The sequence below is a fragment of the Xenopus tropicalis genome, chromosome 3 (assembly GCF_000004195.4).
Source record: "Xenopus tropicalis strain Nigerian chromosome 3, UCB_Xtro_10.0, whole genome shotgun sequence".
Taxonomy (NCBI): Eukaryota; Metazoa; Chordata; class Amphibia; order Anura; family Pipidae; genus Xenopus; species Xenopus tropicalis.
Genome location: NC_030679.2, coordinates 21,990,751 through 22,008,200, shown reverse-complemented (window position 1 = coordinate 22,008,200; position 17,450 = coordinate 21,990,751). Strand labels below are relative to the sequence as shown.

Sequence of the window (17,450 nt, the reverse complement as noted above, 5' to 3'; positions counted from 1 at the left end):
CTGAGCAGCTAAAGAGAAGCTAAGCTTAGGTGTTGTTGCAAAGTATCAAACAGAACATGAGATTCACATGTCATAAAAGCTGATTTTATAGGGCTGAATTTTACATTCTGATGCTGGATGCACTGAATTTGGAGCTGCCATTTACTAAAAATCTGTATCATGTACAAATCTGCTTTATATTGTCAAATATATATTCTATATGTAGCCCACTTTTGTGACAGTGCTGCTACTGGCTGATTCTGTTGGCACTACAGGAGCCCTGCTATAGCCCTGCTATGAAGATGCCCTCAGTAGCTGCCCATCTTCTGCTGATTCACAGGACCTGCTGGCAGTTGTTTAACTAATCATTAATTCATATTTACATTACATGGCAGCTCAGATACCAATGCATTGTGCAAATGTGCTTACACATCAGACCTGTAGTATCAGTTTCTATGAATCAACAAACTTCTGAGGTACACAGAGGCCCAAACAGCCCCCCACAGGCCCAATAAATAGGGGCTGTCTGTGGCATCTTACAGCAGCCCCTCTGGCATTTGCCAAAATTCACAGATTGCCAGTTCAGACCTGGTCCTAAGGAAACTGAAATGAATATTTCTAGATATGCTGTATTTTATATAAGGTACGTTCTGTACCAGCTTCATAACAGGCTTTTAAAATTATTCATAGGAGCCCTACACTGACAATGCACACGCTCTGTGTGCTCTGAGCTGCTCTTAAGCTTTGGGGTTATGAGAAACCATCAATCAGAAGTTTGTTGATTCATAGAAACTGATACTACAGGTCTGATGTGTAAGCACATTTGCACAATGCATTGGTATCTGAGCTGCCATGTAAGGTAAATATGAATTAATGATTAGTTTTTGAATGTAAATGTTATAATATGTATACTGTACATTATGAGCAGCTGGTCCCTAAGCTCAGGCAACTGCCAGCAGGTCCTGTGAATCAGCAGAAGATGGGCAGCTACTGAGGGCATCTTCATAGCAGGGCTGGTACTAGGGGTAGGCAGAAGAGGCACGTGCCTAGGTCTCCTGTTCCCTGTGGCTCGGCTCTGCTCAGAGGCACCGATATTTCCTGCTAAGGGGCTGTGTACCCCGAGTTAGTACCCTGAGTTAGTATAGAAGCCCATTCTCACTGTCAGCCACTGTCAGAGATTTTTTTTTCATCATCGTCATTTATTTATATAGCGCAAATTACACTTATTTATTTATATAGCACTTTACATTCATTTATAAGAAACAGGGGTCCATACATAAATGTCTGATCAATAAAATATACACTGAATGTGCTTCACTAAACATGTGGGTCTTTAGGACTTTTAAAAATTTGGAAGGAAGGAGAGATTTTGATGGCTCGAGGCAGAAACGTCCAGAGACAGGCAGAAGCCCAAGAGAAATCCTGCAGTTGGGAATGGGATGAAATGATGAGAGGAGAACAGAGGCGAAGGTCAGAAGAAGAGTTTAGGTTGCTTAAAGCAGGGGTCCCGAACCGCCGGGCCGCGGGCTGCTTTGTAGTGGGCCGCCTCTGTTCCTGATCGCGCTGAATGTGCGCGTATAAAAGCGCGAGCGTAACCCCGCCCACCCACCCCCCGGTCCGTGGAAAATTTTATCCGCTTGCCACCGGTCCTTGGCACAAAAAAGGTTGGGGACCACTGGCTTAAACGAGTGTATTTGAGATTGAAATACAGAGAGGGGCTTCATTGTAAAGGGCCTTAAATGTGAGTGTTAGTAATTTGAATGTGAGCATTAGTAATGGGAATTGAATGTGAGAGGTAATAGGGAGCCAGTGAAGGGATGTGCATAGAGAAGCGGCTGATTATATGAGAGAGATGAGTCTTTCAGCAGCATTTAGAACAGATTGGAGTTATGAGAGGCAACATGTTGGATACCCGCAGAGAGTGAGCTGCAGTAGTCAAGCCAGTAATTACAAGAGACAGATTAAGTGTTTTAGTGGTAAAGTCCTATTTAGGCAGTTTTGCACAGATGAAGGATAAGGGTGGTACTGAAGTCCCAATGACTGAATATGATTTCTTAAAGAAGTAGTATAGAGTGAGAACAGCAGAAGAACCAAGGCAGAGAAACTCCAACAGAGAGAGGGAATGAGATAGAGAAGACAATCAGAAACATAAGATTTATACCAAGAAAGATTACTGAGTGATCAGACCCGGACTGGTAATCTGTGGATTCTGGCAAATGCCAAAGGGGCTGCTGTAAGATGCCATAGACTGTCACTATTTATTGGGCTGGTGGGGGGGGGATGCTGTTTTAGTACAGGTATAGGACCCACTGTCCAGGGGTATTCCGGATAAGGGATCTTCCCGTAATTTGGATCTCCATACCTTAAGTCCACTAAAAAATCAATAATATATTAATTAAACCCCATAGGATTGTTTTGCATCCAGTAAGGATTATTTATATCTTAGTTAGGATCAGTTACAAGGTACTGTTTTATTATTACAGAGAAAAAGGAAATCAGTTTTAAAATTCTTTATTATTTTATTAAAATGGAGTCTATGGGGGACGGGCTTTCCGTAATTCGGAGCTTTCTGGATTATGGGTTTACGGATAAGGCATCCCATACCTGTCTTGGAAATGCCAGGGCCTATTTTAAATCCCATTCCAGACCTGTGTGTGATGTTGGCTTGCTAATATTTTGCCGCAATCAAAGATTAAAATGGCAAACACAGTACTGAGCCATGAGAAACAGCTACTGCTTTCACAACAACTAATTTGTCAGTATAACGCATCTTTAAGCATTAAGTAAGTCTAACCTTTAGGTTTATATGCTATTGCATCACTGGGCAAGGATTTACACAATGTTTGTGATTCTCGCCCTGGGGCAGCCGGTGAAAGCCTTCTTTATAAGCAGTCAGTGCGTCAGTCACTGTGGGGCTGCATTAGGCCGCAACCTGTTCTTGTACATCAAACACATACTTTGCCCCAGTCTTGCTCAGCAGATCCCCATAATATTACTCACTGCATAATTAAATCCAGTTCTACCACAGCCCTTGACCTGTACAGAATTTAGGAAATCCTCTGTCTCTCTGAGAAAATTGTCTCTAAGCAGGTGTGAGGGGGGCAAACGCCATTACCATGACAGCTCAGAAGAGCTAGACCCAGGTTACGTTTGTGCGAGACGCCGCACATACTTATTATTATAGAGTCGAGCATTCCTGTTTTTATCATATGTAGATTTTAGAGATTGCATGCAAAGCTGCAGGTGTGTCTGGCCGGGGTGCGGCCGCGTCAGGGAATACATTTCTGCTAGGAAACACTGAGTAGCATTTGCCTTTCTCTCTGCCAGATGTAAGAAGTAAATAGCACTGGCAGAAACATCACCTTGGATTGTGCTACACCAAGCTACCTGCTAATTCCACGGAATAAACCCAAAGGGCAGCCAACGCTTCCCCTTGGAAACACTGCCTCTCTTCACAACAGGTAATCTTCGGGAATTTATATCAATATATATATATATTTTTTTTTAGGTAGTCATCAAAATAGCTGGAATGGGGCTGTTTAACTGCAACTACTAGTTGTGCTTTAAGCTAAAGTAATTCTAATTAATACCATTCTTTATTCATATAACGTTGATATATTCTGCAGTGTAATACAGGGATTATACATCATTTACTGCTCCAACAAATCTTACAATCTAATCCCCTATCACATTCACACACATTATGGACAGTTTGAGTAGAAGCCATTTAACCTGCCTGTATGTTTGTGGTGTATGGGAGGAAACCAAAGTACCCGTGCAAGCAGGGGGAAAACATTCAAATTCCTTGCAGATAGTCAGGGTTGGACTGGGGTGTTTGGGACTGTTGCCTGGGGACCCCCCTCCCCAGTCGTGATTCCAAACCTCTCCCCCACTGTGTACCACACTTACTCCTTTTGGCCTCAATGGAGGCCGGCACCTGGGTTGGCAGAGGTAGCAGGCCTGGGTCGTTGGGTGGCATGGGGCCCATGAGGACTGTGGCCCACCGGGTTTTTTTAATGGTGCCTGGCCAGCCCAGTCTAACCCTGCCGATAGTGCCCTGGCTGGAATAGAACTTGTGACCCAGGGCTGCACGGCAGTAATTGCACAATATTGTTGAAAACTGAGGCCTACATCATTTTCACTTTGGAAAACTCATTCACAAACTGTAGATCAAAGTGTATTAAGGTTTTTATGGTTTACAAAAAACTTAAAATGATTGTTTTAGCCTGAAAAACCCTATAAAATATATAATAGTTTAATGTCTGTAGAAAATTTTCCACAAGGGAAAAGTGTAATCTAGAGAATAAGGGTCATTCCTTTGTGCCAGCAACAGTTCAGTTATGCTTTGTGGCTGATACTATAGCTATTCTCTAGACCGTGGTCAGTGGTCAGAGATCCTAAAAAGCACCTTGTTTACAGGTAAGAAAAATGTGAAGGGTAATTGGGCTAGAGGGCTTATGCTTTCAAATTCTGTGTACAGTAAGTTATATTTGACTTTTACACACTATAGAACAAAGTCCTGCCTTGCTTTGCATTGATGAATGTGATAGGGTTTTTGGAAAATTAGATTAAAGACTAACCCTATTTTAGGTTGGAAAAAGGACACCAGTTGTGCCCACTCCCAGATAATTCCTTGATGACTGATCCAAAGGAAGAAAAAAAAAAGAAATTAAAAAAAGGGGGGGCACTGAGAAATTCTGAAGTTCTGCCGGGTTATGTGCCAAAAAATTATCTGAAAATTTCCCATGCACGTTTAAATGATTATATCCAAATTAACCCTTTGGATGCCCTAGCCCATCCACTTAAGCCCCTACTCTGCCCCAATCTTACCTTTTCTCTTCCCCGTTCTCCCTCTCTCTAATCCACCCTCAGTGCTGGGGTGGGGGTCGTTTTGAGTAGCTTCTGTACACTTGGCACTAGATGAGTCAAACTTTGAAAATATAGGGTATGTAATACCTTTCATTGGCCAATTTAGTAGACTATAAAATGCAAGCTTTGGGAGTTACTTACGTTTTTGTTTCAGGCATTGTCACACCTGCAGGAGTAATCCATGGACCATGTAGAGAAAAATAGACCGGCACAAGCTGGACCTCATAAATGCTGCGTAAATATATTTATTTAAGGTCTTTTACATCTTGTATATAGTGCAAAAAAAAGCCTTACACATTTTGTGCCATAAGGGGGCCGTTAGTCATATTCGTGCCATACGGGGGCAGTTAGTCATGTTAGTACCATACGGGGGCCGTTAGTCATATTCATGCCATACGGGGGCAGTTAGTCATGTTAGTGCCAATACGGGGGCCGTTAGTCATATTCGTGCCATATGGGGGCAGTTAGTCATGTTAGTGCATACGGGGGCCGTTAGTCATATTCGTGCCATACGGGGGCAGTTAGTCATGTTAGTGCCATACGGGGGCCGTTAGTCATATTAGTGCCATACGGGGGCAGTTAGTCATGTTAGTGCCATACGGGGGGCGTTAGTCATATTCGTGCCATACGGGGGCAGTTAGTCATGTTAGTACCATACGGGAGCCGTTAGTCATATTCGTGCCATACGGGGGCAGTTAGTCATGTTAGTGCCATACGGGGGCCGTTAGTCATATTTGTGCCATATGGGGGCAGTTAGTCATGTTAGTGCCATACAGGGCCGTTAGTCATATTCGTGCCATATGGGGGCAGTTAGTCATGTTAGTACCATACGGGGGCTGATAGTCATATTCGTGCCATACGGGGGCAGTTAGTCATGTTAGTACCATACGGGGGCCGTTAGTCATATTCGTGCCATACGGGGGCAGTTAGTCATGTTAGTGCCATACGGGGGCCGTTAGTCATATTCGTGCCATACGGGGGCTGATAGTCATGTTAGTACCATACGGGGGCTGTTAGTCATGTTAGTACCATACGGGGGCTGATAGTCATATTCATGCCATACGGGGGCAGTTAGTCATGTTAGTACCATACGGGGGCTGATAGTCATATTCGTGCCATACGGGGGCAGTTAGTCATGTTAGTACCATACGGGGGCCGTTAGTCATATTCGTGCCATACGGGGGGCAGTTAGTCATGTTAGTGCCATACGGGGGCTGTTAGTCATATTCATGCCATACGGGGGCAGTTAGCATGACTACATGCCCTGTGTCACAGGAAACACGTAAGGCTTTTTTTGCTCTACATAAAAGAAGCAAAAGACTTTCAATGCATATTTTTAAGCAGAATTTTTGTTGAGTGAGTTGAGTATTTTTTCACCTGGACCCAACATCCCGTGTGGTGGGTTTACTATATTTATTTAAAGAAAGGAGTAATCCATGGACCATGTAGAGAAAAATAGACCGGCACAAGCTGGACCTCATAAATGCTGCGTAAATATATTTATTTAAGGTCTTTTACATCTTGTATATAGTGCAAAAAAAAGCCTTACACATTTTGTGCCATAAGGGGGCCGTTAGTCATATTCGTGCCATACGGGGGCAGTTAGTCATGTTAGTACCATACGGGGGCCGTTAGTCATATTCATGCCATACGGGGGCAGTTAGTCATGTTAGTGCCAATACGGGGGCCGTTAGTCATATTCGTGCCATATGGGGGCAGTTAGTCATGTTAGTGCATACGGGGGCCGTTAGTCATATTCGTGCCATACGGGGGCAGTTAGTCATGTTAGTGCCATACGGGGGCCGTTAGTCATATTAGTGCCATACGGGGGCAGTTAGTCATGTTAGTGCCATACGGGGGGCGTTAGTCATATTCGTGCCATACGGGGGCAGTTAGTCATGTTAGTACCATACGGGGGCCGTTAGTCATATTCGTGCCATACGGGGGCAGTTAGTCATGTTAGTGCCATACGGGGGCCGTTAGTCATATTTGTGCCATATGGGGGCAGTTAGTCATGTTAGTGCCATACAGGGCCGTTAGTCATATTCGTGCCATATGGGGGCAGTTAGTCATGTTAGTACCATACGGGGGCTGATAGTCATATTCGTGCCATACGGGGGCAGTTAGTCATGTTAGTACCATACGGGGGCCGTTAGTCATATTCGTGCCATACGGGGGCAGTTAGTCATGTTAGTGCCATACGGGGGCCGTTAGTCATATTCGTGCCATACGGGGGCTGATAGTCATGTTAGTACCATACGGGGGCTGTTAGTCATGTTAGTACCATACGGGGGCTGATAGTCATATTCGTGCCATACGGGGGCTGTTAGTCATGTTAGTACCATACGGGGGCTGATAGTCATATTCATGCCATACGGGGGCAGTTAGTCATGTTAGTACCATACGGGGGCTGATAGTCATATTCGTGCCATACGGGGGCAGTTAGTCATGTTAGTACCATACGGGGGCCGTTAGTCATATTCGTGCCATACGGGGGGCAGTTAGTCATGTTAGTGCCATACGGGGGCTGTTAGTCATATTCATGCCATACGGGGGCAGTTAGCATGACTACATGCCCTGTGTCACAGGAAACACGTAAGGCTTTTTTTGCTCTACATAAAAGAAGCAAAAGACTTTCAATGCATATTTTTAAGCAGAATTTTTGTTGAGTGAGTTGAGTATTTTTTCACCTGGACCCAACATCCCGTGTGGTGGGTTTACTATATTTATTTAAAGAAACCCTTGTTACCCCTGTTTTGTATTAGTATCTTTATACACCTGCAAAAGTGTCATCTGAGGTAAGGCTCTTACCCTAAAGAAACTGCTATATTTATTGGAATATGTGTGTTTACTTATGTGAAGGGAAGCACCCATGAGTTTTCTTATCTCCAGACTTCAAGGAGAACTTCCTGTGGCCACATTATCAGCCACAATGTTATGGTAATAAAAGGCTTACTCAGCACGCCATGGCACACACGGCTGTCTCTATATCACTTCCAAGCAGTTTAATTAGGGTCAGACTGGGACGTGCAAGGCCCTGTTGCAGCCCCCACTCCCCAGCAGCCCCCGCTAAACGCCCTCCCACCACCCGAATGTGCATATTATATTTATCTTCAGCGCGATCGGGGGAGGGATATCAGCAGGGGAGTGCCTATGGGTAAGGGCCAGCCGGGCCCACAAGCACCAGGGCCCACGGGTTTTTCTAAATTAAATGGACATCTTGCACCTGCTACTAGTGCCAGTGAGAGGCGACCCACAGAGCTTTCCTGTCACATCAGAACGTATGTGTATGCGATTGCCTTTTGACATTGGAATGCCGTTGTTGACAAGGCAATATAAAGCATGTATTGTTATCTATACCCCTAAATGATTAGTATATTGTCCCTGTAGAACTCATATTTTGACAGCAACTATGTTCTTGAGGAGAAAAGAAGCAGCCAAAACACCTATAATGTCACCACCTCCCATAGCAAAGCATGGAAAAACACAGCTGTGTGATCCACGCCTGTGATGCAAGCTTTAATTATACAAGGCCTATTTCATCTGGACATGATGGGAACACAAAATGGGTGTTGAGTGAGAATTTTGCAGGTTAACAAATTTTAATTGTTCATCGTGCATCGTGCAATTGATGTTCCCATTCTCACAGACCAAACCTGTTACTCTTCCTTCCACTGGTTCCCATTAGGGCCAGGCCTTGTATATTGCTTTTTGACATGCTATGACAGGGCAGGTAAGGGTGTAATGTCTTTTAGGTGGGGCTGGGAACTGGCAGGTTGCCTTTTGTTACTTCTGAGATTGGGAACAAACTTATGACCAAGGCTGGCTGGCACAGGCATCTAAGATCCCTCCACATTTGCTATCAGAAGACATTTTGTGCCACATTAATGAGGCAAGATAGGAGATTCTGCTTATCATATGGTTGCCATGGCAACAGTATCTATGCCAGCACTGTAATAACCAGCAAATAAAATAAATCTACTATGCAAAGCTAAGGAAAATGATAAAGTCTGCATCTGGGGATGTCTGAGTTTGTCACTCATTTACACCCTACATTTTCCTACCATGTATATAAGTTCAGCACATCTCCCTGAACCGTGTCATTTATACTGCAAATATCGCCTCCATCAGCCAGCGCCAACACATTTTCCTAAAACAAATGCCAGTTTTCACCCGGCAGTCATTTTCCCTGTGACACATCATCAGTGACATTTAAATCTGCAAACAGCATATGTGCACAAAGTATTCAGTGTAACTTTCATCAAGAATGCAGGCTTACACAGGCATAACTTACTTTGATAAAAAGTCCTGCTTGGATTGAGTATTGTAATGGTTAAGCTATGGAAACCAGCAATGCCATCTCCTCATTGGTTGACTGTTATAGTGGTGGGTGTGTTTAGTAATCTGAGTTGAGAAGAACTGAGCATGCTCAGTAAGCCAAGAGCCAAAGTAAATTCCTAAGGAAGGGGGACGAGTGCGAGGAGGAGAAGGGATCCTAAGTGATTAAGGGGATGCTGCAGCCTTACTATTAATCTTTGAACCATGAGTTCACATTGATTTGGTTGTGCATTTCCAAGATGGTACCCTAACACAATAGTCCCCAACCTTTATTCTTTCGCCCACACTACCCTGTTTCTTCCAAGTATTCACATTAAAGGCAACCTGGATGGATGAAGTTCTTTTTATACATATGGCTTCAAGAGTAGTTGGCAGGTGTCTGTAGTAATCATTATGTTATAAATGATCTAATGTTTTGACTGGCATCCAGTTGTTCATGTAGATGTTGCAGGACTATAACTGGCATTAGGCTCCTGGCCACTTTATCATAGCCCATGGACACAAACAACCAAAAAATATTAAAAGAGATTCTTCCACCTTACTACTCTTCTCATTTTCATTTTGCATGTAAAAGTACAGGAAACAGGTTGCAAATGAAAATATTCCCCTCCACTCGAGTCCCACTGCCATGCTACTTGAGAACCATTTTAACAGATGGGGCACATTCTTCAAGCATTATAATATCGGCCACAGGGTGTTATTCCCCATATGTGGGTATTTATGACACAACAAATAGCTTAGAGATGATTGTAAAGCGTCTTTTATTCTGAACTTCCCAGGTAACTTGTTTGACTGGAATGCAGAGCAAAACACTCCATTTGTTCTCTTTGATGTTTATTTAAAGGCACTATTAAATACATGCATTCCACCACATTTTGTGGTATTTATGGCAAATATGAAACATTACCAGAAACTAGGTACAGTAATCTGCACATAAAGAAAAGAGGCAGGCGAAAGCCATTCAGTCCAGCCAAAGCAACCTCAGCTTCAGCGCTGAATTGTTTCCATAATCCTTCAGTCAGTCAGTGCTTTCAGTTTTCCCATCAATCAGGTTTAGCACCGTTTACTTATACCAGATCAACACAAGCAAAATCATTCAATTTACTAGCCTTAAAAAGGGGTCATAAGCCTTCCACTAGTGTGTTGCACCCCCAAACATCACAGCCCAGAGGGGAAGGTGCTCCAAGGGCTAATATGGTTTATATGGGAAATGTGACAGAAACAAAGTGATGGTGGGAGCAAGGCACAGAATCTTGGGGAAGATGTGGCACCGCAGAACCCGCTCCCTAACAAACCATATGTAGGACAGATGAGAGAATAGAGCCAATGGGCAATATTCCATGTAAGATTTGGCTGCCACTGCCTCATTCATTTATTGTCCTTTTTTTATATAGTGGCAACACCAGTCCCTGTCCCAGTGTGTAGCTTGAATTCCAGTATTTTGTGCCTATACATGGCATTATTTGTAGGAAAAGGATAACAGCATATAAAGCACATAATGTAAATGTCAGTATAATAAAAATCAGTATAGAATATATGTAAAAAAAAAAAAATGTTGGCCTTTATTATTACTTGCATCTCATGACCTGGGAACCTAGCAGGTTTGGTCTGGGGTTCAGAATAGGCCCTGGCTTTGCAAGTACCCAGAGGCCCAAACTGCCCCCACCAGCCCAATAAATAGGTCTGTGGCATCGTACAGCTTTTGCAAGAATCCTGAGATTACCAGTCCTGGCCTGGAACCCAGTGCTGTATAAAAGTGTTATATTTTTATATATACTTTGTACACTTTAATAGTATAGACATGGGAACAAACACTGAAATGAAAGGAAAAAAATACAGACTGTTCAGTTACAGATATTAAGGGCATCGTTTTAAGAGAATCAGGAGGAAGGGGCCCACCCCTATAGAGCTTATAATATGAAATCAGATTTTAGCTATTTTGAAAAGTAAAAGATATAACCAGCACATATTTTGTGGGAGGCTTTGTAACCAATAGCAACCATCAAGATGTTTAAATTCAAACTACTGGTATAGGTCTTTTATTCCACGGTTTTGCTTGTTGGGATATAAAAGCAGAAAAGAACAGAAAAGCATTTCATTAAAAATGTATTTGAAATAAATGCAACTGCAGAGTTACTTTATTGTTACTGCATATTATACATTGATTAATAAGCTAAATTCCTTATTTATACAATTTTTATTTGTCTAAAACGTTATATTGGGGAGTTTTATTTGTATATATTTTGGATACCACAAGGGAAGCAAAAACCCCAGTCATACAGAATCCTATAAATAGTATTTGTGTGACTGTAGAACAGGCCTCGCCACAACTGCATTGTTTTCCTGCACAAAAACCTTGGCCTTTTTTTGTAGCAGACGTTCCAATGAGTCCAACCCCACAGAGCATTGTCCTGTTCTAGAAAACACTGCAAACAAGCAGCTCTGCAATATAAGCTCTTCTGCATTCTCATTATAGGGCAGCTTGGGATCACATTGTGCCTTCTGCTGCAGGGACAACAGAGCATCATGGAAAAGCTGCTTCTCATTCTAGTGTTTTCCATTCAGTCCTCGTCCTATAGTCTTGGGGGTGATGTCTTGTCTCCATTACATGCAAATCATATGAGTAACGCCAGGAGCCCACTTCCTATTGGACAAAGAGTGGATGGCTTTCTACGCATGGACAAACCTTCCAGGTAAGTCTTCAGTTAGACAGTAAATACTGTAGGACAATGCTGTTGCCTTTTTCTGGATGCTTCATGACTTCTTCCCTGGCCTACAGACAGTGTATCTTTCCAACACATGGCATTAAATTAGGACGAAATTGCCAATAAATCCAAGAAAAATGCTTCTGTTGAAGAACATTTCAACATTAGGCTATCATGCATTGTATGGGCATAAACTGGACCTGAAGCACCCACACAAACACAGGGAGAACATAAAAGCAGGTAGTGCAGGAGTCTAGTACCGAAAAACAGCAATGCTGTAAACCTATATGCAAGTACAATATATATAGTATGATAAAATGATGATGTTGTGCTAGGGAATCTATGCACTCTTGGAGCCATAAATGCATCTATAAGGTCCATAATTGTCCCAGGTCCTCCAGCCCAGTTAATTGTATAACTGATGACCAAGAAAGGAGAAAGAAATATGTTTTTGGGAGCACGTGAAGGCAAATTGTTTTTGCAGTTCCTGTTGAAAACTTTTCATGACTGGATTGGATTTAACATTAACTATATCTGGCTCATGTATCAAAGCATTTCCGCCTTTCCCCATTGAGATTCTATTTAACCAAAATGTTGTTACTGGCTTTGAACAAGCAGAAGCTATTCTATCCTATGGACCAAAATTCTAAATTCTGTCATATCTTCACATATAAATGTGGGAAATGGTGATTAAAAAGTGAAACAGAAGGTTTCATACATGTAATCCTAAATCTCTATCCATTTACTTTAATTTTACCTGCAAAAATTGCCATATCCAAATATTGGTTGGTCAGTCTTTCTTTCTTAAAGACCAGATATATGAAAATATTATTATTATTATATCTATGCCCTGTTACATCATGGCCATGACCAATTATGCCCAGCCACACCCAGATATTCCCAGACCTAGTGCCCAGCTCCACCCATGAGCAGCTCCAGGAAATGAAGAGGATTTGTGCTGTGCATATTTTTTGCCTATTATGTTAAAAATCTATATTTTTTGTTATTTCTTAAGGAAACTGGATCTACTCCATGTCTGTGCATAATGTAGGTGCATAATTAGGTTACCAATGTACAATTAATCCCACTGCATAATGGACTCCTGTTAAACAAAACTGTATTTTTAACTGATGAAAATGATTGAATTTAATATTTTACTTAGATTTAATGCTAAAGTATTAATTTAAGTTTGGGTAAGTGGCTTTTCTGGAAATGCACCCCTTCCAACAACAATGTTTAAACTTCCTGTGGAACTCAGTGTTATTTATATATGATTGTATAAAGATAGGAGTTCACTGATAATTCCAGTTTTAGGGCAAAGTTTACTTGGCTTTTCCAGTAAGGCAAATGCAAACAAACAAAAGGGAAAGTCTTTCTGTTAATCCCTTCCCCAAAATGGACCTCTGCCCTTCAGTTTAGCCTTTACATAAGGAGCAACAAGGCCAGTCGTTATTGTTTAACATTTCTTACATAATTTACAAAATCAAAATAAAAGCTCACCTTGCTTTCTGTTATTTTGTATTTGATTATACAGGAAGAGCAAATGTACTTTATTCTAGAAAGATTTTTGGTCTTGGAGCATGGCCCTTAGAGCCTCCCATGCCGGCGCCTCTTGGGTTAAGTGCTGCCCAACACACTATGCAGCCTACAGACCAGCAATATCTGTACTGCAGCTCCAAAACACTCACGGGAATGTTTTATGTACAGAGGTCTGCCAGTGACAGTCAAAATGCCCCAAAAGCCACTGGTTTTAGGCAAAGCCAATGTGTGCTATTATATACAAATAGCCCTATAAACCATTACCCCATTTCTTTAATGCAGCAAGGCATGTAAGTCAATGGTGGCCTGCATCTGTCCTCTAGGCCTCCAAATGGAAAGTCATGCTGTAAGCTAATACAATGATATCAGCTATATATATAATAGATAACATCTAATGAAATTTTATAAAAAAGCGTAACAGTAAATTCAGCATTTACTGAGTTTTTTTAGTTAACTTCTGGTAGGGCAATTTGTACCCCAGTTCAGTTGTTCAGGGAGAAATACCTGGTTGGAGAATAATGGGGACACACTCCTTTAGTTATCAAATCAAACAGTCTAAAGGCTCAATGGTTGTGCCAGTGATCACAAATAGGATCATATTGCATATGTGATCCCAGTGGTTAGATAGTATATATCAGTTCTTGCTCATCTAAAGCAGGGATCCCCAACCTTATACTTGGGAGCCACATTCAGAAATACCTGTAGATTTCCCAGCCATACTCAAGCACAAAATCTGTGTGAGACAATCTGCTGCAGCTGCTTCATAAACCATGAGAGTGAGTGCCTAGGAACCCGCTGCCAACAATCTAGAAGTACTATGAGGAGCAAATGGGTGGTGATTGCATTAGCTTGTGCTTCTGGTTCCGTAGGGGAACTACTGATTGTACTGCAAGAAGTTCTAATTTATATCTCTCTTATTTCTGCTCACTGCAGTGTGTCTTCTCTCCACAGATTTTACTTTGTTGCAAATGGAAGTCATGACATATTGACTCTCAGAGTAACTCCATGTGAATCGCCACTTTTCTGGACCCTATCTGGCGTACACAACAAGAGGGCTCATGGGGCAGGAGGTAATGTTGGTTATAACACAACTCCCACTAAGAACATTTAGCTGTACCCGTGGGCAGCAATTTGCACCAGCACCTTGCCTCATGATTAAAATACCCCCGCTGAGAAAATATATTAGCCGACTAAATTTTATAATTTATAACAGGACACTGAAAAGGCAAATAATTCAAATAGAGACTGGCAGGGGGTTAAATGTTAGTGGAAGCAGATCCTGCCACTGCTGTGGAGCTGCTGTGCCCAGGAAGTATTCAAAAAGTGGGACCCTGAAATGATTGTGCTGTGGTGCCCAGTAACCTCTCGATACAACACTGTAGCAGCCTATGGTGTTGTATAGATACTGGGCACTACAGCTGAGGCCAGATGAGACAGTGTACAGTGACAGTCAGGTTTACCAGCACATAAGTCAAATGGGATGGTAACAGGATGATGAATAAGGAGCACAGAGCAGTTTTCTTAAGGAGAAGTACAGTGGTAAAATGCACCCAAGCTATTTCCAGTTGGCAAACTAGAATCACATGACTTGGAGAAAAAAATATAGGTCCATGTGTAACAAGAGAGGGCTATAAATGTTTTCTAACAGAAGGAATTTGTTAGTCACTCTGGTGAGCAAAACTTTCACCATGGGCTGCTATGCCTCTTCCACTAAAGAAAGTGGGGAGGCACATGCATATATAGTTATTCTTGAATTTGCTGTGTACGGCACAAAAACACTGAAATGAGAAAGAAAAATGGTGCTGCCACGCTCTGCCCAAAGCTGTTTAATAGCCTCTGGCAAGGGGCCGTGGTTGTGGCATAGCAGGCATAGCATGGTGAGATGGAGCCTGTAATAGCCTGTAATAGCCCTTAGGAATGTACTGTAGTTATATAAGATGATGATGCCTTTAGTAGTAATGGGGTAACTGTCTAATAATAGTTTTGAGTTCAAAACAATTTTATTCTTATAAATTGTATTTTTAAAAGTCAACTGTTCCACCACAAAGAATTTAATTGGTGTTATAACTGTATGTGCACATGTAGTGCCTTGTCAGTCAAATAAAAAAGTTTATCACTATATTTTATAATATGACACATTTATCATTTTTCTGAATTGTCATTTTTTTTATTCTAGGAGTTAATAAGGGACACCTCAGGCCTCATAACCAGCCTCTGCACACCAGGACACTTTTTTCCTTTCAGGGCAACGGAGAAGAGACCTTCACTACAGGTGTGACCTCAGATAGTTTGTATTTTCTTGACATTGCATCTCTGGAGTCAGACACCAGCTTCCAAGTCTTTGTCTGGGACCACAAAAATCAAGGTAACCTGTGGCCTCAGCTTCCAAATGATTCTCAGCTTGAGATTACTTCTGCGGAAGAGGACAGAATAAAGCTGTCATGGAAACCCAGTCTGGGAGATGGCAAGAAGATCAATTATTGTGTATTTGTAAATAAGCAACACAATGTCAAAACCTTGTGTGCTACCGAGTCCAACATAAATAAAATGTTCAGTAATCAACTGAAGGAAAATGAAGGCAAATCGAGTAAATCTTTGGACCCAGCTATGAAGACATCTAAAAAAAATTCTAACAATCTTAAAGAAAATGTTATGGAGCAAAAGATCAACCATGATCAATTGTCTAGCAAGAATTTTGTGGGAGCTCAAAAGGTGTGCGTCGGGCACTGGACAAATGCCACCATTTCTAAATTAAAGCCTAAAACTCTTTATTACTTTGATGTTTTTGCTGTGAACTCTCACACAGGCACAAGTTTAGCATATACAGGGACCTTTGCAGAAACTAAAAACAAGCACAGGTCACAGTTAGCAACTCTTCCTAATGATGAGATGGTGAACATCTTCCTCAAAAGCAAAGTTCTAAGAATGATGACTGTTGACCTTCCAGCCCATGGGGACAAATGGCTCTTCATTCATTCATGTCTCCATAAGGTTCATCTTCAGGTCACAGTAAATGGAAAGGTCATTATATCCCAAAACATCCACAGAGCTCATAACTTCAAGATTTCTGGCAAACCAAAAACCAGCTGCATCATTACATTGAAATCTAGCAAGGGCGGTCCAGGTCTGGTGAAAATCCTTGCTACTACTGCCCATAACCACTTGCCCTTCCCGAACCTTTCCTCGGACATCGGTTTTTCTGTTCATAACTCAACCTGCTCGTCAGCTACCGTGACATGGACCGGAAGTGGACATGGGACCAAATACTGCATTTATGCCAGGCACCTAGAGCAGAACTTGGATCTAAAGTTGATTCACAAGCATCAAAACAGCTGCCTCAGCACAAACAGCCGCTCTAAAGCTGAAAGAGTGTTTTGCAAACATGCAGGGCCCCATTCCCCAAGAGTGGAAAAAATCAAAGATCTGAAACCTGGGAAAACCTATCTCTTGGATCTGTACTTCATAGGTCTTCACAACAGCACCATCAAGTTCCCCAGCCGTGTTGTAAGAACTCAGGGTTGGTGCTCCTGAGCTGATTCAAAGCACAAGCACATAATATATAGTTTGCGATGTCTCTGTGGGGCACTAATAAGAACATAGCTCACTGCATGTAAAATGCTTATTTGTTTCTAAAGATGAGGCACATCCATGTATAAATATATATGCTGAAATATAAATATCTCTGCAACTAGAAACACCAGGCACAGATGTCCAGCAACAAATACTCTGAAGTTAAATCCACCATAAAGGTGATCTCTGTAATATTAGGGTCTGAGGCTGAGGCAAATAAATATTCTTCTTAAATGCCCTTTATGTAGAAGAACAAATAATCCGCCATCTTACTACTACAGATCTTTTTGAGTTATGCCACATGAAAATGGATTGAGATGCCAGTGTGACTCCATGTGAGGAATTGTCCCAGCTAATTATATTCTCCTATAGCTCATAAACACATAGCACCGAATTCAGTTGGCAAGCAGGTTTGCGGTGTGGATTTTGGTTTGTGAGCATAAAAGTATG

The 17,450-nt window shown here is 41.9% G+C and overlaps 1 protein-coding gene across 1 annotated transcript; it reads left to right on the top strand.

The window, feature by feature from the left end:
* Window positions 1-3,058: 3,058 nt before the first annotated feature.
* Window positions 3,059-17,238, top strand: ndnfl1.1 (neuron-derived neurotrophic factor like 1, gene 1). The gene is made up of 4 exons (XM_002937258.5): window positions 3,059-3,440; window positions 11,663-11,879; window positions 14,382-14,500; window positions 15,607-17,238. Exons 2-4 carry the CDS (start codon window positions 11,713-11,715, stop codon window positions 16,959-16,961), a joined length of 1,641 nt encoding a protein of 546 aa, XP_002937304.1. The 5' UTR covers window positions 3,059-3,440; window positions 11,663-11,712; the 3' UTR covers window positions 16,962-17,238.
* Window positions 17,239-17,450: the final 212 nt, after the last annotated feature.